A 21,408-nucleotide genomic window follows, 5' to 3' on the forward strand; every position below is an offset into this window, starting at 1 on the left:
GCCTAGAAGCAGTTTCTGCCAATGCTGCTTTCAAAGAGAAGCCTACGAGACTTGTTTTTAACTCAGCATTAAAAATATTACAGAAGTTTGTCTTAAATAACAACCAGTGTAAACCAGTTTGAAACCACAGAACAAAAGAACATTTTCAAAAATTCAAGCTGAAGGAGTCCTGCCTGCCCTTTGCTCCTCATCCCATGTCTTAAAGGCAGAAGTGGAAGCTTTTATCAGCACTTTCTCCATAGTGATTGAGTCCGTTTCTAGCATCAGCTCATAAGCTGCTGAAGCTTTGTTGCACTACACTAATTACAGTGATGTGGATAATTACAGACAGATGTTCATGTGTATTGCTTTTACTTTGGCATTTTTTGTAGTAGACTGATTTGTCTGTTCCTCTTGATAGGAAAACACACAGGAAGCACTAACTGAATATTAAATGGGATTTGGCATGAGGGTATTACTGGGCTGAAGGAAACAAGTTTCAACTAGAAACAGAAATGTTGCAGCTGGTGCCTTGAGCTTCCCTTCATTCCACGATTAGGTGGAACATATTGAATTGCATGCTTCCACTGGGGATCATGGTCCAGTCTCATGAAGTGATGTTGTGCTGCAGTGGTAGTGAGGAAGAATTACTCTTGATTCTATGTACCAGGAATCTGGTCTACTGGTTGAGACATATGCAAAGCTAAATTTTCCATGTAAATGAACTAATGATAGCATTGAAAAGACACACACACTTAGGTAGACAGAAAGCCAGGTGTTGGGAAAGTGAGAGGCAAAAAGAGATCCAGTTTGGTGTAGTGGTCAAGAGCATGGGACTGGGACTCAGAGGATCTGGGTTCTAGTCCCCGCTCAGCCATGGAGCCAGCTGGGTGACTTTGGGCCAGTAACAGATTCTCAACCCAACCTACTTCACAGGGTGGTTGTTGTGGGGATAAGATGGAGGAGGAGAGATGATGTAAGCTGCCTTGAGCCCTTTGTAGGAAAAAGGTAGGATATAAATCGCAATATAAATAAATAAATAAGGTTTTCTGGCACACATTTCCAGGCCAGTTTGACACAGACTCTTCAGATGAGAAGGATGAGGCCTGCAAAATGGGCCTCCAGACACAGGGGTAGAAGAGCCTTCCTGATGTGTCTGCTTGAAAACTGTACTTGTCCCTTGAGAATAAATGTCCCCAAGAGAGTATAGCACAATTGTGGCTTACAAACTGAGGTCACCTGCCTCCACATTCTGCTATAAATAGCAACAACAATATCTTAGCGTACTTGAACGTGTTCATTAATTTGCATATATTACCACCACTCCATGGGATTCAACATAACTCACCGATGTGGGGAGGAATCGCTATTTAGATATCTAAATAAAAGAGTAGTAATCATCATCATCATCAATTTTATATGAATAAATACATAAAGATCATCCTCATCATCCTATGTCCAAGTATCATCACACAAAACATGCCAAACTCAATTATTTCTATTTCAAAATAATACCTAAGTTCTCATCAAGGAACAAGATGCACAGTAAGGAATAAAATTGCATCCCATTGAGATCAGTGGGGCTTCCTCCACCCATATCCTCAATATCTGCAAAAGTATGAAATTGGAAATAAACCTGGACCTTTGGACACTGAGCAACTATGGTCATGCCATCTCAGGTTTTATTCTTTTGTCAGCATACACAATAGCACAAGTTTCTTCCTAGAATAGGCCAATGACTCCTCCAACAAAGTTAGCACAGGATAGATTCTCTATGTTTTCCTTCTTATAAGCTGCTCTTTGCTGTTCAGACTAGGCTGCAGTAAAATAATGTAGCATTTGGGGAAAAAGATATAGCACAGGAGGGCAGCACTGGAGGCTAAAATAGAGACGATCTCCACAGCCACCACGTATTTCCCCTTAGTGCTCAAATAAGTTGGAACAAAGGATAGCCACACACTGCAGAAGACAAGCATGCTGAAGGTGATGCATTTGGCTTCATTAAAAGTGTCAGGCAGCTTCCTGGCAAGGAAAGCTAGCATGAAGCTGATGGCGGCCAAAAGACCCATGTAGCCCAAGACGAAATAGTACATGATGACAGAGCCTAGGTGACATTTCACAACAATCTCTTTGGTGAGTGACTGCATGTCAATGTGAGTGAATGGAGGAGAAGTTCCTAGCCACATTATGCAGATGCCTACTTGAATGAGGGAGCAGAAAAAGACAACGGAATTGGACAGCTTTTTCCCCACCCACTTCCTCGTGCTGGACCCCGGTTTGGTGGCCATGAAAGCGAGAACTACAGTGACAGTTTTGCCCAGCACACACGAAACAGCTACTGAGAAAATGATGCCAAAAGCAGAATGCCTGAGAAAGCAGGTAATGTTCCTGGGATATCCAAGGAACAGGAAAGAGCAAAGGAAGCAGAGCAGGAGAGAGATGAGGAGGGTGTAGGTGATATCCTGGTTGTTGGCCTTGACTATTGGGGTATGTCTGTGCTTAATAAATATTCCCAACACCAGGAGTGTGACCAAAGAAAAGAGAGCAGCAACCATGGCTGAACTGATCCCTAATGGTTCTTCATAAGAGAGAAAGGTGGTCAGTTTGGGGATGCATTTGTCTTGTTCCTTGTTTGGATATTGATCTTGAGGGCATTTCAGGCAGTCATCCATATCTGAAAAGAAAGGAAAGCAACTGACCATCACAGTGCTAGTTTAATGTAAATGGAAGCTTCACACACGGACCCAGAGTCCATTCCTCCTATTATGAAATCTTGGATAGTTCAATAGCAGTGATAAATAGTATTTAATCACTTTGGCAAAGATAGATAGCTTGTTGAAATTATATTCTATTGATGGAATAATTGTATCCATATTTGTAGATTAAATATGTCCTACAACTCCCAGCATTCCATAGCCCTCATGTCTTCCTAGGGATGGCATTCTATTGTAGGATTTTTATTTATTTTTTTTTTATTTTTTTTTTTTTGCATTGCTTGTTCATTCCTCTGTCTAAACACTCATAAGATTTTGTCTCAAAGCATTTTTGTTCAGTCGTGGTTTTGAAACAATCAATTCATGTGTCTTTCATCTTCATTCAGCAGTTACAGGAAAGGTGAAGTAGTTATTTATTTCCCCAGAATTTTTATTTAGATATGTTTTGTCCCAATAAGCATTTTTTAGTTCTTGAGAACTTGACACGAGCAGCTTGCAGACAACCACCTCCACACAGGGCAGCATGCACAGTTGTCATTTGTTTTTGTTCAGTCACAAAGTGGTGCCTGACTCTTTGCCACCCCATGGAAAACATTCCTCCAGGTTCTCCTGTCCCCCACCATCCCTCAGAGTATGCACAACCCCACTCTTATCTCTCCAGCAACCCCATTCAGCCACCTCAACCTCTCCCATCCTCTTCTCCTTTTGCCTTCAATCATTCTGAGCATCAGGATTTTTCCAAAGAGTTGTCATGCACATGAAAAATCATCATGGGAATAAATCCTGTTTTAAACCATGGTTAAGACTGGGAAGTTGCAAAATCTATAAACTCCGGATATCAACTGTTTGTAATGTGAGAACAAACAAGCCTACACACAAAGTAATTGAACTAGAGAATAAGAACTTCAACCCTGTTTAAACCATGGTTAAGCTGAGAAGGTGCCAGAGAATAAGCACCTCCTCCTCTTTCTTCTGAACTTTCCCATTTATTTTCCCACTCACATGCTTGTTTTGTTTTTCTTAGTCCTACTTTTCTCATACTTGAAAACTGTTTTTCACTTTACTCAATTCAATCATTTTCACACATGCATGATATACCTTAATGGTATTGTGATGAACCACCAAGAACACTACAGAAATAAAATAAGAAAATGGAGTAATAAAAAACCAACCTATTCCTATTAACCTGTTTCTACTGAAAAATACTTCATCTCGACTGATACCATTTTTACAAGGCTGGAATTCTGATTAGGGAGGTAAGTGCAGTAACATGTCCTTAATCCTATGAAGTGCCCAAAGAACTCAGCTGTTGGGTGGTATAAAAATTAATAGCAGCCTCAGCAGCAGCATATACACTTCATAAATAGCCATTCCTATTATCTTGTCCTGAAATATGTGGCTTAACTTGTCACCCACCTTTTTCATGGGAAAACATTCCTTCTGCACACTTAATGCAGTCATAGCAGCAAAACTTCTCACGCTCTTTTCTTTTCTTCCAGTAACCAGGCTCGCAGGATGAACTGCACACAGAGAGGGGAAGCACCTGTCCTCAAATCAGAAGAGAGACACGGCCAAGAAATGAAATAAAAGACTGCATTGACAGAAGAGAGTAGAGAACATGCACATGAAAGTAACTACCAGGTGTGGATAATATCATTTCTGAAGTCATTCCCCAGGCTGAGAGCTGTGGAGCAGAGAAAAGAGTAGTCGTAGCCCCATTAACACACCTGAATGGCTCCCAAGAGCCTTAAGGAATGTTAAGCATCATGATGGGTTGCATTTTACCACGCCTCACTTGATTAGAACATGTAAAATGTTTTTCTTTTAACTTCGTGAGGAAGAGGGATTTATGCCAGTTCAAACTTTATTTTTACATCTCTTTTGTCATTGAGGATTCTTGTGCAGATAGATTGCAAAGTAGATTGTATTAGCTGCCTTCGGTTTTGGGCAGGAAAAAGTTGGGCTAGAGATAAAATAATCAAATGAATACATGACATTTTGCTCATCCATGGACAAATCAGATTAGCTAGAAACTTGCAACTAAGGTTGGGAATACATATAATATTCATATATTTCCAATTTACAGTTACAGACTTGTTTTACCTTGTTCATGTTCCTTGTCATTTGAAAATAAAAGCAAACACAAACAGGGAAAATGTACATTTTTTTTTTTTTTCAATTCAGGACGCTATTTTTTACATGTGCAATTTTTCCAATTGAAAGTGGCCATTCTCTTCCATTTAAATTTGAGAATAGGATAGGACAGGGCAGGGCAGGAGGGGAGAGGAGAGGGTAGTAGAGCAGGGCAGGGTGGGGCAGAGCAGAGCAGAGAGGAAACAATGGAAAGGCAAGGCAAGGCAACACAGAATGGTCTTTTTTTCTGCTCATGTTCAGATTCAGGAATGTGACTGGACATGATCCCATAATTTGCCAATTTATACTATAATATTTGTGCATCCCCAATTCCAGCATCAAAATCATCAATTTCAAAATGAGACCCCTGCTTGTACTATGCCATAATCCTCACATGGTTAAAACTTCTGTGCCACACAATCATATCTTCATTGATGGTAACTTCTTTTCCTTCTGGAGCACTAGGGTCGACACTTCCAACTTTCATGCTAAGAAAGGAGGTATTTCGAAATATGAGCACAGTCAGTATATCAAATCCAGCCATTATTTCCCAATTTCCATTGAAGGAGAGAGCTTCTCCACCAGAATTATTAAATGAAATGTCTTGAAGAAATGAGTGCAGCTAGGTGAAAGAGACAAGGATCAGAGGAGTAAGGCAATATCTTCATGCAAGATCTGTCCATTCTGCTTTGTGGCATCAGTTTTAGGGAGTCTTTTAATTGATTTATTAGATTTCTTGCCTGCCTTTTTTCTTACAAAGAACTTAGAGTGACTTACATCACTCTCAGCCTGCTGCTCCAAAACCTATCCTCCACAAGATCCCTGTGAGATAGGTTGGGCTGAGACTCTGGTGCTTGGCTGAAGGTCACTCAGTTGACTCCAGGGCTGAATGGGGATTAGAACTGAGTTCACCCACATCCCAGTCTTAACCACTGCACCATACTGGCTCTCCATTTAACATATACTCAACCAAGAGATGGAGATGTTTTGCACACTGAAACCCTAAATTGAGTAATGGGATGACATGATATTTAGCTTTAAATAAGCAATGTATTTAATGAACATCCCTAAGAAAGTCCAGTCAGTTATTCTTCACCAAACCAAAACATTTCCTTTGAGTAAAGGAAAATAAAATAGCTAGTAAAATAGCTATTTTATTGTGTAAACTTTACCTGCCAATGTTGGAACTCTTCATCAATTTCGCCTGACTGCCTCATTCTGCGTTGTGATCTAGATGACTCCATGGCCTGCAAACTATGAGCCACGGCATAGACAGCATTGTAGATGCTGTAGCTGTGGCCGGTCATGTCCATTTCAAAGATAAGACCAGGAAGAGTCTCCAGCCTTTCCTCCCCGGTGCAGGTTCCATCTAACTCCATGGGTGCACTGGGAGATGCAAGTAAACAACCAAAGGCATTTTCCCAGAAGCCCTTACGAAAACCATCCCCTTGCACAAAATGAGGGTTTATGTTCTGAAGGTATGTCTGAAAGTCTAAAAGTTTATTTGAGTGGATAGCTAGAGAAAGAGTTCTTTGGAATATATGAAAATTCCTACGAGTTAGGAAGCCCGTTACTGAAAAATCGATCTGTGTGGTTGTAATCCACACTTTTTCAAAGGTTCCATTTTCCATATGTCCAGGATCTGCTAGAGCTACAAAGGTGCTCAGCCATAGAAGAGCCATGCTTTCACCATAGATGAGACATGTTTTGGCTTTTTCATCTATGATATATGGATAAATATTCAAGGCCATAACAGCCAGATCATTGATCAACAGTAAAAGTCCTTGTTTTGGGATCCTTTTTGTGAAAGCTGAACAGATTTTATTACTAGAAAGCAATGGCTCCAAGATCTGCAAGAAATGATCTCCACCAGTGTCATCAACAGCAAAGATTCCAACCCAGGTCCATCTGAAATGCTGCAGTAACCAAATAATCCCAATGAACTGATGGGCTTCATTTGGGACCATGTTGTAAAAGGAAGGGGCCTGTGCTACATCTCTTTTTTCTGGGGAAAATGAGCCGAAGGTAAGCTGGAAGAGAATGTACAGATAGGTGAGAAAACTGAGCAGAAAATAAGGGAGTGTACATAGGCAGAGACAAATGCTAAGTCCTCCGCTTGAGATCGGGAAGCATCATGCATAGGTATAAAATAGGGGATACCTGGCTTGAATATAGTACATGGGAAAAGAATCTTGTGAGTGTAGTCCATTCCAAACTTAATATAAGACAGACACACACTATGACTGAAAATGCAGTGTTAAGTGTCATTAAGAGTGGTATCATTTCCAAATCATAGTAGATAATAATTTCACTCTATTCTATGCTAATCAAATGCTTCCTCCAGTGCTGTGCCTAGTGCTGGAACCCAAATGTGAGAAGATTTCAGACGAATTTGAAGAAGTTCTGATAAGCATAGCAAGGATGATGCGGGGGGTGGGGGGGTGGTTAAAGCCTACCTCAGTGAAGGAAATTACAATCCGATGAATGGACTTTGCAATTAAATTTGAGAAGAGTAACCTAAGAGGATACTTAAATGGTTGTTAAAAAGAAAAGGACTCAACTTTTTCTTTCAACCAAGAGTGTAGGAATTAAAAGACTTCATAGTTTTTCTCATTATTTTTGTCACAGGAGTACAAAAACTGTATCTAATCACACTTCCATTAAAATGAATCAAAATAGAACACAAAACAAAGTTCTAAAACGCAGAATATAGAATGCCTTCACAGGTTCTTCAGGTTTCCCTAGCACCATTGTCAGTCTGGGCTTCTCATGCAGCCCATTGGTTTTGCTTCTAGGGAAAGTTCTGACTTGGTCTGATCTAGGACCCACTTGTTTGTCTTTCTATTCCTACAGGGTATTTGCAAAGCTCTCTTCCAGCTCCATGCTTTGGACACATCATTTTTCTTCTGGTCAGCTTTCTTCACTGTCCTCACACTCGTAGATAGTGAACATTAACATATTTGTGTAGTTGATCTTGGCTTTGGTCTACAATCAAACATCCTTCTCTAGATGATGTTTCCTAGCTCTTCCTATCTTTCTTCCACTTCCAAGTCTCAGTCTTCATATTTCTTGGCGGCTGTCTCCCTTTGAACTGAAGACTGGGTCAAAGTCTGCAAAACCTCCATAATTTCACTTGCTTCAAGGCTGACAGCAAGGAAGGATAACTTTTCTCTAGTCATGATTTCTGTTTTCTTAATTTCAGCTGCTGCCCTCTTTCTGCACTTTCTTCTTTGATTTTCAGCATGAGTCATTTCAATTCCTTTCTGCTTACTGCCAGTAAAATATGAATATTTTAGTGGTATCCCTTGTATAACTTAAATTGTCGATGCATCATTTTTCCAATTTTCACTCCTCCTTCCTCAAAGCCTAATCCAGCTTTTTTATGATGCATTCTGTGTACAGATTAAATGGAGAGGGAGGCAAAATTCATGCTTTTTTGGACATCTTTGTGTGTTTCTCCATATTCTTTCCTAGCAGTAGCTTCTTGTCCATAATGCAGGTAAACATTCATCAAGACACAGCAAGACGATCAAGTGCTGAGTAACATGAATTTCATTCAAAACCTTCCACAGCTTCTGCTGACTCAAATGCTTAGCAGTAGTTCATAAAGCACAGGGTGATCTCTTTTGCATGCTCCAGATTCTGGCATATCTTTATTACATGATTGCAAATGCCTCTTCCTTTTTTTTATGGAATTTAGTTTGATCACCAGGACTTTCCTCTTCCAAATGCAGTAAAAAGTCACTACGGTAAATTGCCAAAATAAACAAGAGGATGTGGATGGATGGCTCTTTACAAAATAAATTGATGCACCATAATTATTTGCATGGATAGTATTTGGGTATATTTAATGTAAGATATACATTTCCTGAATGAATGTAACTATACTAAGGTCATTGGATAATGACAGAAATCTTAAACTATGATCCGACGAATGAGCCCTAAAATTTACATCTCCAGTAGGAGGTGTGAATATACCCACTTCCGAATGCAAGTATCCTACCTGTGGAATCTTGTAGTGACTTAAGAGCTCTGCCATGTGGAAAGAGATATCAGCATTAATTCCCCCAATGACGGCTACAAGATTTTGCTGAGTGTGACACATGTAGTTTGGGACAAATTTACGTGAATGACCAAGCAGTTCCAGTGTGTTGTGATAGGTCATCTTTGCATCATAGTAGCTATCATAGATGTGGAACCCAAGGGTGACATTTGGCAAAAGGTTGGGGCTCTGGTTAGTCTCGTTTACAGCAAATGCCAAGGCCAGGGCATGTTGGTAGGACTTTGTCACGATTCTGAAAAAAGAATTATATTTTATTTCAGAGGAATAGGCACCATACCCTTCCATTACACAATTAGTTCCTCCAGCCACCCATTCATACATTATAAGCTTCCAATGTCTCAGACTTCCAAAGACTTAAGAAAAAGCCCACAGGAGGTTAGGGACTGCATCTGATGGACCAAGCAATGAGGTCCACAAGAGAAAAGATGTTAGCAGAGGAGTTTCTGAGAGCCATAGAATACCTCTTGGATCATTTAAAAACAGGACAATATTTGATGATTAAACAGGTCATGTGCAAGGGCGTGCGATCTCAATGAAGACATCAAAGTGCATTTATGAGACCAGTCAATTTGGCAAATGTTAGCTGGATTCATTGATAGAATTGCACTCTAAGTTCCCAGGCAGAGAAAACAGGGAGGGAGCACTGATTTTGTCCTCCTGCTTCTTTATATACTTGGAAGAGTCTGTTTTTCCCTTATGAACCATAAGGCTTCTGACCTCACATGAAGGTGAAATTTTTATTTGTTTTATATATTACTATATGTTATAAGCTTTGTATTATACTATTACATTGTATCTTTGGATTTTGATTCTTGTAAACCACCCAGAGAGCTTTGGCTATTGGGAGGCATAGCAAAGAAATAAATGAGGAAAAGAAACATATGAAATTATACTATAAAGGTACTGTCATAAATGAGGGAACAGGGAAATATGCTTACATTGGAAGATCAAAGGTCATTTCCTTGGAAGGATGTTGCTCAAAGGATACTGTAGGGAAAAAGTAAATGATCTGAGAAGAAATTCCACCAATCAGGAAGTCCCCAGGCTGATGCCACTCATGAAGAGCACCCAGGTTCTCACTTGAGAGGCAGTTTGTGTTATCTCCCTGGCATGCCAGTTCAGGCAAGAGGAACAAAAACAACATCACTTCCCGAGAACAAACCTCTCTGGATGCTGACATTGCTCTGCCCAAGGAAAGCTGAATGACAGTCAAGTCTGAGCAGACTTTATTGCATGGCCCACCATGCTAAGAAAGTAGGTCTAGATTTGATTTAGTACCTGTGCATTCGGCAAAGCATGTGCCCTACGAAAGGCAATGCATACAATTTCGCACAGAATCCATGTAATGCATGTGACAGATGCATTGCCTTTCTCTTGCCCACAATCCCAACTGTGAGTAGAAGTAGAGGGATTTATAACCACATTGCACGCTGCCTGCATAAGGTTTGCCTGTTTGCCTTAGATGACTTGGATAATTGCAGGGGAGTTAATTGCCATGTGGAAAGAGACATGCTTGGCACAAATGAACCTTCTGCAGCCCTGCAAAGCACACACCACTGCTCTTGAGATGGGCATGGAATGGGGAATAAGTCCAAGTGATGAAACACCAGCAAACAGTGTCTACCTGTATTTTTGATGTCATCCTCACAACAACCCAGTGAGGTAGGTTGGGGTAAGAGTCTGTGACTGGCCCAAAGTCACCTAATGGGCTCAATGATTGTCACCAAAACCCTAGTAATCCAGTCTTAACCACTACACCACACAGCCATACGAAGCTCAGGGGTGCAGCTTGAAAGCATGACTCAGCCTCTGACATACAACCAGTAGATGATACAAAAGATGTAATTGATTACCACTAGATATAATTATGGCCAACATTCTGGGTGGCTTGAAAATGCAATTAAGCAAATTCATGGAAGACCAGTTTATCCATGTCAGAAATCAGGAATACCTTTTAATAACTGATCCAGTTTTGGGAGAATGGAAGATTTTTTTGGCTCTGGCCTCTTAGCAGAGCTGCAGAGAAGCAGAGGTACAGGCTGGGAGAGAGTGCTGAGTGGCCAGGGGACTGGCGAAGGCAAAGTATGAGCTGGGCAGGGGAGCAGAGGGCCAGGAGCAGCAGAGAGGAAGGAGGGCAGGGCCAGAGAGGCTAGAGGAGCCAGGATGAAGCAGACAGGCGGGGCCACTGGACTGATAGACTGATAAGACTGAGCTCCGCCACTGCAAGCCCTTTTGGCTCTGGCCTCGTGGCGTCGTCCCTTGTCTGCGTCCCTTAGCTGTGGCCTGGGCTGTCCGGGGACTCCCTCCTCTGGGACACAGAGGTTTGTTTGTTTTTTTCTTTTGGTGCTGTGCTTTGCTTTGTTTTTCTTCCAATTTAAATTTAAGTTTATTTTATCCTTGTGTGTGTGTGCGCGAGTGGCTTTTTGTCTGGGAAACCTGGGCAAGTGAGAGAAACTGCAGGACAAACAAGGCAGGGGACCAAGGTAAGGTCTCAGAAGGGATACCGATGGCAGACCAGGAGATGGCCTTGGCGGGAGTCACGGGTGTTGCTGTCCACTGCGACAGCAGCAACATGTCCGCCCTTCTCCCCCAGGAGAGGCAAGGATACACTTGTCCTCAGTGCAAGTTGGTGACCCTGCTAGAACAGGAGGTGAGGTGTCTGAGGGCTGAGAGAGCTCTCCAGGCCCCCCAGGAGCAGCCCCCTCTGGACAGAGGGTTGAGGGAGAGGCCACGGGAGGAGCAGCTGTGGAGACATGGAGGTATGTCACCCACAGGAGGAGGAGGCCAGCACGGCCTCCTCCTTCTCCTGGAACCAATCTGGAGCTGGGAAACAGGTTCTCTCCACTTGGGGAGGCTGGGGCTGATGAGGCCTCGGGGGACCATCAGGACCCCCATCCTGGGACCACAGGCGACAAGTGTGGGGGGAGGATCGGGGCTCTGGGAGCAGGGTTTTAGAGGTACTGCAGGGACTGACAGGACTCCAACAGAGAGGGGTCAGGTATCAGGGAGGATAGGAGGAAGGAGGAGGCTGGGAACTCCAAGGAAAGGAAGTAGTGGAAAGAAGTTGAGGTGCATGTACACCTATGCTAAGAGCATGGGTAATAAGCAGGAAGAGCTTGAAGCTCTCCTGGGAATAGGACGGTATGATCTGGTGGGAATCACAGAAACTTGGTGGGATGAAAGGCAAGTCTGGAATGTGAACATAGAAGGGTATCACCTTTTTAGAAAGGACAGGAAGGGAAAGAGAGGTGGGGGTGTGGTTTTACATGTCAGGAAAGGGATAGAATGCTGTGAGATAGAATGCAACACAGATGGGGATTAGGTAGAGGCAGTCTGGGTGAAACTTAGGGGTTTTGACAGGGGAAGAGACCTGACAGTGGGGGTATGTGATCACTCTCCAGGTCAACTTGAGACCCTGGATGATGTCCTGACATGCCAGATTATAAGGATATCTCGGGGAAGAGACTGGAGAGCAGCACCTGTGAAAGAGACCTCGGGGTGCTGGTTGACTGCAGGCTAAACATGAGTCAGCAGTGTGATGTGATGGTCAAGAGGGTGAACACCTCCCTTGGTTGCATAGCCAGAAGTGTGGCTTCTAGATCAAGAGAGGTATTACTACCACTCTACATGACTCTGGTGTGCCCACAACTGGAGTATTGTGCTCAGTTTTGGGCCCCTCATTACAGAAAGGATATAGTCAGGTTAGAGTCAATGCAGCGTAGGGCCACAAGGTTGGTGGCCGGTTTGCAGGGGATGGGGTATGAGGCGAGACTGAGGGAACTGGATCTCTTCAGCCTGGAGAAGAGGAGACTCAGAGGGGATATGTTGGAGACATACAGGTATGTGAGGGGATGTCACATGGAGATGGGTAGAGACCTGTTCTCCCCTGCAGAGGAAGGCTGGACACACTCCAAAGAGGCAAAGCGCAGGGAGCCAAGGTTCCATTTGAATGCCAGGAAGCACTTCCTGACAGTCAGGACCCCGAGGGTGTGGAATGGGCTTCCACGAGAGGTCGTTGAGGCCCCATTGGTGTGGGTGTTCAAGGATAGGCTGGACATCCACATGGTGGGCATGTCGTGAGTGGAGCCGGCTGGTGCTGGAGGTCAGACTAGATGGCCCGGGAGGCCCCTTCTGACTCGCTCTGTTTCTATCTTTCTTAGCCTGGGGTGAAAGATGAGTTTCACTACTCCACCTTTTTTTCACAACAGGTGCAAACCCAGAAAATGTTACAGGACTCCAGCTGAATGGGGTCAACTGTGAAATAGACAGGACCCCAAATACTGAGTAAAGACATGTTTCAGCACTGGAGACCATTCCATGAGTAAACAGGGTGTCTTGTCTCAAATTGAATGCATGTAGGATGTTGCTGATCATCTTCAGTTTACATTGTAGGTATCCCCCACCACCACCGCCATCCCCAAAACTCCTGAAAACATTTGTCTCAGGTTCCTCTGTTTCTTTTCATTAAGTACAGTGAAAATTCATTGTAGTTTCAATATCAATTCCCAGTCAACATGAAATTTCATGACTCAAATAAAACCTTTGGCCTCATGTAAAAAGTGCTACTGTTTTCTAGTAAATGCAGGAATTTTTAATAGTTTACTTTTTCCTGAATTTCCAATGAATACCTCTTGTCAATATAAGCATTCATATTTTGTGTACATTTCAAGGACCTAAAGTCCCTTCAGCAAAGAAATTAAATCCAAAGTTGTCTCCATCATTTATTAACTGACCTTTCTAGAAAGACAGACTGACTGACTGACTGACTGACTGAAAATTTCAGAACCCTGACAATTTTACAAGATGAATGTAGTGCAGGATTGATAGGTGGTAGGAAAATTGTGTCATTTTCTACTACAAAATATGCACGATAACCTTCACCGTGATGTATATTTCGGAGGAATTATCTCAGGAATTGTGGAAAAGAGCCAGTCTGCTTCGGTAGCAAGAGTTTTCCAATGGGTTTTGGGAGATCATACCTCAAGCCCCTGATCTAACCATGAAGTGCACTGGTTGACTACAGATGAGTCAGAGATTCTTAGCCTAAGATCTTCCAAAGCATAATTTTGAGGATTAAATGGTGAGGAGCCAGAGATTTCTGTGAGTCATCTTGGATTACTTCAAAATAAAAGGTGAAATGTGACTGTAGTACATAATGAAATAAATACTGCTTGCTTTATACAAAGAATTTTAGAAGCACCAAGTTGACGGTATATATGCAGAAAGTTTCATATATGGGGAAGTGCGTTAGAGAAAGATCCATACTTAAGAGTAAATCCCAGACTAGGTCCACTGTCTCTATCATCGAATCTACTATAAAAGAATACAATATAAACACTAAACATTTATCTGTTCATTGCTTCTTTCTCCTTACTAGACTGTCCTTGCTGTTCAGCTCAGGCCTCAGCAAAATTATATAGCATTTGGGGGAAAAGATGCAACCCAGCAAGCCTGCACTTGAAGCCAAGATTGAGAAGATCTCCACAGCCACCATGTATTTCACCTTGGTGCTCAGGTAGGTTGGAACAAATGATATCCAAACACTGCAGAACACCAGCATGCTGAACGTGATGAACTTGGCTTCATTGAAAATGTCAGGCAGTTTCCTGGCAAGGAAAGCCACCACAAAGCTGACGATGGACAGAAGTCCCAAGTAGCCCAGAACACAGTAAAACATGATGACAGAGCCTTCATTGCACTCTGCAATGATCTGTCCTGGTATAGAATGCAAATTCATATTTGGGAAAGGGGGGAATATTCCCAGCCATAAGGCACAAATGCCTGCTTGGATCAAAGTGGAGGTAAGGACAAGGACAGAAAGCCTTCTCCCCATCCACTTCCTCATGTTTGACCCCGGCCTGATATCCATGAAAGTGATGAGCACAGTGATGATCTTGGCTAATACACAGGAAACTGCCAGGGAGAAGATTGTGCCAAAGGCAGCTTGTCGGATAAGGCGGTTTTCCCTGCCAGGTGGGCCAAGGGAAATCAAGGAGCAGAGGAAGCAGAACAGCAGGGAGATGAGTAAAGTGTAGGTGAGGTCCCTGTTGTTGGCCTTCACTATGGGGGTATCTTTGTGCTTAGTAAAAATTCCAAGCACCAAGCCTGTGACCAATGTGAAAAAAAGAGCAACTGAGACTAGGCCAATTCCTAGAGGTTCTTGATAAGACAAAAATTTTATGACTTCGAGGATGCATCTGTCTCTGCTCTCTCTTGCGTATCGATCATCTGTGCATTGCAAACATTCATCCATATCTGGAAAAAAAGAAGAAACAATACTGTATCGATCACTGTGTCAACATTCATTGAAACTAGCTCTGAAAATACAATTAAATTTAATGCTGCAGCCCTGAATGTTCTACTTGCTGACTCAGGATGCAAAGCCATTTTGTAAACCTTGTTATTTTGTGCATTAACAGCCAGCCCATAGTCTACAAATACAACTAACTCCACATACTGCCCCGGGTGCTAAATTATGCTGTTTTCCAGCACATTCAAGATGGTCTGAGCTTTGAAACATGCATCCTAAAGAGACTGAAATAATGCTAACTGTTTTATGACACCATATTGGAATAGCAAATTTGCAGCATATAAGTACAATCATCATTTCATAGCATACATGCAAGTCGATTTTCCTGCCATCAAGGTGTTTTTCCTTGCAAATTAATTACGTATCACAGTATGAAAAATTACCATGGCCTGGAAGCAGGATCACACTCACTTAGCATGGCAATGCATATATTCTAGTGAATTATCACTTTACATTATACATAGAGAATGGTCAACATTGAAGGCCAAGAGCCTGGGACAGAGGGAGAAAAATGAGTAAATTTGTAGTGACACATTTCCTGTGAACATGCAGCATGCTCATCAGCTCTTCATCAAAATATTTCTCCAAGCACAACCCTTCCCAAGGGTAAACCAGAGTTGCTGCCTTTGGCTACTGGACAGATTTGCTTCTCTGAGAATCTGTAATAACCTAAGGAAATCAGAAAAGAGAAGAGTCCTGCTGACTTAGAGCAAAGCTTATCTAGTCCATGTGACCCTTTTCCAAAGTGTCTAAATAGATACCAGCAAGATGTCAAGAAGCTAACAAAAAATACAAAAATAATCAAAATCTGCTGGTATTCCCAGTAACTGATATTTAAAATCTAGTTTCCACTGATCTTGTGAGCAGCTTATGTTATCCTCACTGGCAGTCTTGGTAGCCATCTCCAATGAAACTGTCCACCCCACTTTTAAAGCTCAGTTTCCTCCCATCCCCATGTCTTATATCCAGGAAATCCATTGCTTGACTTGGTTTTGCTTGTAGGAGCATTTCCATTGCTCTTCATGTAATTTAGGTTGATGAGGTTGTGAGGACATTCAAACTATTCTACCTGTTCTCCGACCCTGTTCCCTCCAAAGCCTTCCCTCTTGCACCATCTAAAAGAGACAGAGAAAGTCTCTCATAGAAATATGTGAAGAACGCAACTGGGGGGAGAGAATCGATCAGATGTTCTCAATTCACCTGAAAGGAAACTGCCCTGCTTTCACTCTCTCCTCAACCTGCATTGTCCTAATGCAAGTAGAGTTCTTCTCAAAATGGCTTTCCAGGCCTTGCTTACTTTACACAAGGATTCAGTGCAAAGAAGGGCCCATGAGCATCTCAGCTTACTTCCTAGGCCATGGTTGTGTGTGGGAATAGAGACTGTTGAGTGCAAGAGGGCCAAATTTTGGACTCGTCTTCATAACACTTATCTTCATAACACTTCTTTCAAGTTCTTATCAATTATGGGTCTGGATTGATCTCCTCTTCCTACAATGCTTTTAAATCTTTGAAGCTGCCAGGCTTTAACTCTATCAGTTAGAATGAATTGAAGTACTAATAGCTGGAATGGAGAAAAATAATTCTGAAATTTAGCTGGTGGGCTACTATCAAATTGTTGGAGGGTTTATTTATTTATTTATTTATTTATATAAGGCTTTTATAGGACTGTCCATCTTCTGGGGTCTTGTGATAGTTTACAACAAAACCATTCTTCCTTTGTGTGTGTGTGTGAGAGAGAGACAGTGAATGAGTGTGAGTGACTTTATTTCCAAATAATGAGAGAAAAATCATCAATCTTGTGAAGTACTCAAAAGAAATGGCCTGTCTCTCTTTCAATCTCTCTCTCTCTCTTTCTCTCTCACACACACATGCAAATACTTTTAAGCCAACAGTCTCCATTTCATGATTAGTAAATGATTTGCTGTATATTAGTCCAGCTATCTGGAATGTTATAGGCCAAGAGAGGAGCCGGCTGGAGCCAGGGGTCAAGCTAGATGGCTTGGGAGGACCCTACTGACTCGCTCTGTTTCTATGCTTCTATATTTCTATATTACATACTTGCATGGTTGGAAATCTTTCCTTCCAGACATGGGTCACAATCGTAGCAGCAAAATTTCCTTCCTTCCAGCTTTCTTTTCTGAAAGCCCAAGTTGCAGGACTCAGTGCAGGTAGAAGCAGGAAGCACCTATTCATAAAATGATGAGAAATCAGGAAAAGAAATATAGTAATAGAAGCAAGTTCATAAACAGGAAGGCAAAACATACGTGAAGAGTTGACATAGATTGATGGTAAATGTGGTTTATCCAAATAATTTGATGGTCAGTGCATTTTTGGGCATGGCAGAAAACATTTCTGCAGTCAGCGCTTTTCTGTGAAGAATTGAAAAAGAAAATAACCTTGCAAACCAGGAGGCATCAGCACAGTTCACCAACTTTAAGTGAGGGCCTTCAGGATTCCTTCCCATTTCAGCAGTTGAAATCTATGCATTAAGTTAGATGTCAGTGTGATATGCAGTCTCTTAAAAATGTGTTTCATAAATAAATAAATATTTGTAGTTCAAATCTATGCACTAAGTGAGCTGGTGGTATATTTTGTAGACTCACAAACATGTATTTCATGAATAAATTAAAATGCACATTTGTGGAAAATGTGTATTGTAAAAAGCCATGCTGGGGAAATATGAACAAACATGCCTTTTCTCATACATCTTCCTGTCAAACATAAACAAAAATGAAAGATGAAACAAGTTTTGAGGCCTAATCTGGAGAACTATGAGGATGTGAACTTGTCCTTTTCTGTACTTTTCTGCACCTCCGTTAAGGTATTTAGAGCCGTTCACCTATCTAGATTGAGAGAGGTATTACTACCACTCTATATGAGTCTGGTGCGCCCACACCTGGAGTGTTGTGTTCAGTTTTGGGCCCCTCATTACAGAAAGGATATAGTCAGGTTGGAGTCAGTGCAGCGTAGGGCCACAAGATTAGTGCCGGTCTGCAGGGGAAGCCGTAAGAGGCGAGATGGAGAGAATTGGACCTTTTCAGCCTGGAGAAGAGGATACTCGGAGGGGATCTGCTGGCAACATACATGTGTGTGAGGGGGTGTCACATGGAGGTGGGTAGAGACCTGTTCTACCCCTGCAGAAGAGGGCCAGGTATGCTCCAACAGAGTGAAGCTCAGGGAACCAAGGTTCAATTAAGATGCCAGAAAGTACTTCCTGACAGTTAGGACCCCAAAGTATGGAATGGGCTTCCATGGGAGGCAGTTGAGGCCCCATCAGTGAGGGTTTTCAAGGATAAGCTGGACATGCACATGGTGGGCATGTCGTGAGCGGGGACGACTGGAGCTGGGGGTCAGATTCGATGGCCCGGGAGACCCCTTCTGTCTCACTCTGTTTCTATGTTTCTATCTGGATATGAAAGTGTCCTTGAAGGATTCTAAAGATTGCACACCTGGTTAAACTTTCTGCACAACTCCATCACATCTTCATGGATGATAAATTGTTTTCCATCAACTGCATTTGGATCCACACTCCCAATTTTCACTCTGACACAGGAGTTGTTGGGGAATAAAAGTGTGCTAGTTACATCAAATCCAGCAAGTATCTCTCCTTGTTTATTAAATGAGGCTTCCTCTCCAGCTGAAGTATTAAATGAAATGCCCTGAAGATACGAGTGCAGCTAGTGGAAAGAGGAAAAACAACCATAAGGATCATGTATTGGGAATTTATTTATGAGAAATGGAAATGCAATCCACTCATTTTAATTTCTCCCGTACCATGGGAAGGAAAGAAAAGCAAATGAACAAGCAGTTGTCCTGTTGAATATGGAGAATATTGCAAATGCTTGGAAATTCTTAACTAATGTCTGCCACCTCAACAAATGGAAATAAAGTTCTTATCTATTCACACCAGATACAAAGTCACATTTGTATTGAAATCTCACCGGTCTTTTGCCCGGTTGCTTGGGTCCTGAAGCCCTGCCTTGGCCCAGTTAAGGCATATGGTAGGATTTTCCAACAGCCACAAAACATTGCAATGGATTCAAGAGGAAACAAGTGTTGCAGCCTAATTTGGTCTGTGACAATGCGGACTTGTCTGTTCTGCACATTCCTGCACTGCAAAGCAATGGGCCACTGGAATATTCTGCTGCATTTACCATGGCTTCCTATTGATGCCAGGGATGTGGCTTCACAAGAATGGAAAGGATTCTACTGGTCCTCCATTTTCATCACTGGTGAGCAGTTAAAACCATAATCACAGGCCGGTCAAAGGGAAACCCCCACTAAAGGGTACATGATATGTTGCTGCATGAGAGAACACCACATGACAAGATTCTTAATCACCACTCTCAAGGACAATACTCATTCGAAGTACCATGGATGGATTTGTTCTCAGAATAGATTTCATTCACTCAGCAGAGACTTTCCCATCACCCGATGGCCGAAGCCTGAAGAATAGTCTGAATGCCTATCCATTTGAGGAGGTCCAGTGGTCGTCAATCCTTCTACTCTAGGTTCGTTTCCATGGATAAGAAGTGTGGCTGCCAGTGTATGGGCCTGGGCACTTTTGACAGTGACTGGAAGAGTTGCTATTATTCTACATGGTCCAATGTTCCTCCCTCCATGATTACTTGCACTTTGCCAACTTTGGTAACGTATATTTCCTTTGTGTTAAACTGTGTTATTGTGATGGTGTTCCAAGTGTGAAGGCAGAACAGATTCTGTTGCTGGAGAACAAAGCTTCATTGACCTTCAGAAAATATGCTCCACTATCATCATCCATGACGAAGAGTCCAACCCAGGTCCAACCAAAATGCTGAAGCAAGTGCACAATTCCTGTGTACTCATGCATTTCATTAGGGACCATGTAGTAGAAGTATTTTGCATCCAGCTTTTCAGGGGAGAATGAGCCATAGGCAAGCTAAGGAAAGTATACAGACAGTCTATTGACACATTTGGAGGATTTTTTTCCCCATGCAATAACACGTATTTGTTGAGGTAAAATCAATGTTTCAATATCTAACTCTGGTGGTAATGGCAAGTTTAAAGGAAATGTTCCTTTCCCATCCCAGGTGAATATGAACATGCATTTATGAGACCAAAAAGCCTATCAATTAGTAGCATGTAATTCAGACCTGAAGGACATTTTTCACCACATGTTCCCTCTTTGACTTGGTTCTTTTAACTCTGGGATCTCCACCCCCACCCCATAAATGATACCTCCCCATCTTTGGAACTTCTGCATTCCTCCTGCAACCTCATTTGGGATGAGATATGAAACGTGGCAGGAGCACAGTATTCCATGCTTAGCTCTTACCTGTGGAATCTTGTGGAGACCTAAAATATCTGCCATGTGCAAGGAAGTATCAGAGGAAAATCCCCCAAGGATGCCCATGAGACTTTTCTTAGTGTCACATTCATAGTTGGGAAGAAAGTTATGAGACATTGAGAGCAAGCCCAGAGTGGTGCGATAGCTCATTGTCTCAAAGAAGTAGGTGTCATAGATGTGGAAACCAAAAGTGGCATTGGGCAAAATCCGAGGATCTCTATTGATCTCACTTATAGCAAATGCCAAAGCCAACAGGTGCTGGTAGAACTTGGTCACCATGCTGTAGATAAAGGTAGAAATATGACATTTCCCCAGTGAATAATGCCATGCATTCAATTGATCAGGATGCTGGTGCAGGAACTCAAAAGTTGTGATGATCCTTTCTAAATGTTTGACACATAATTTAAACTGCTTCCTGGCTACTGACATGATTGTTCTTATTGCAATCGAGCAGAGCATTTTTCATCCTGAATGTGAAGGCAGCTATCTGCCTTAATCCAATTGTATTTAGCTTAATCCCTGAGAAAAGTTCCTGTAAAGTTCTGCCTAAAATCCCAAAAATCCAAAAACAGCCCCACTGGCATTGTGCTAACCAGCCTCCACTGCTCCTTCGTTCATACCACTCATACCTTCAGAGTTCCTTGGCTATTGATTTTCTATGCTATCATGCTGTTTCCCATGCATTGAACTATATTTAGTCTACCTAGAAAGACTGTCTTCAATACCATTCATGTAAGAGACTGAACCCATTTTTATACGAGTTGTCATACAAAACCATGAAATAAACTGTAGTAATTAAGAGCTGTTTTTTTCATTTTCTTTTCTTTTTTTTCTGAGGAGGAATACTCAGCATAGAGGTTTTTCACTGGCAATGCAGTGTCTT

General features: G+C 42.1%; 1 protein-coding gene across 1 annotated transcript; it reads right to left on the reverse strand.

The window, feature by feature from the left end:
* Positions 1-1,751: 1,751 nt before the first annotated feature.
* On the reverse strand, positions 1,752-6,793 carry LOC123024886 (vomeronasal type-2 receptor 26-like). The gene is made up of 4 exons (XM_044433080.1): positions 5,999-6,793; positions 5,221-5,448; positions 4,110-4,236; positions 1,752-2,653 (listed from the first exon to the last, which is right to left on the reverse strand). The coding sequence occupies exons 1-4, from the start codon at positions 6,791-6,793 to the stop codon at positions 1,752-1,754; spliced, it is 2,052 nt and encodes a 683-aa protein (XP_044289015.1).
* Positions 6,794-21,408: the final 14,615 nt, after the last annotated feature.

This window comes from Varanus komodoensis, unplaced genomic scaffold (assembly GCF_004798865.1).
Source record: "Varanus komodoensis strain SLA01 unplaced genomic scaffold, ASM479886v1 scaffold255, whole genome shotgun sequence".
Taxonomy (NCBI): domain Eukaryota; kingdom Metazoa; phylum Chordata; class Lepidosauria; order Squamata; family Varanidae; genus Varanus; species Varanus komodoensis.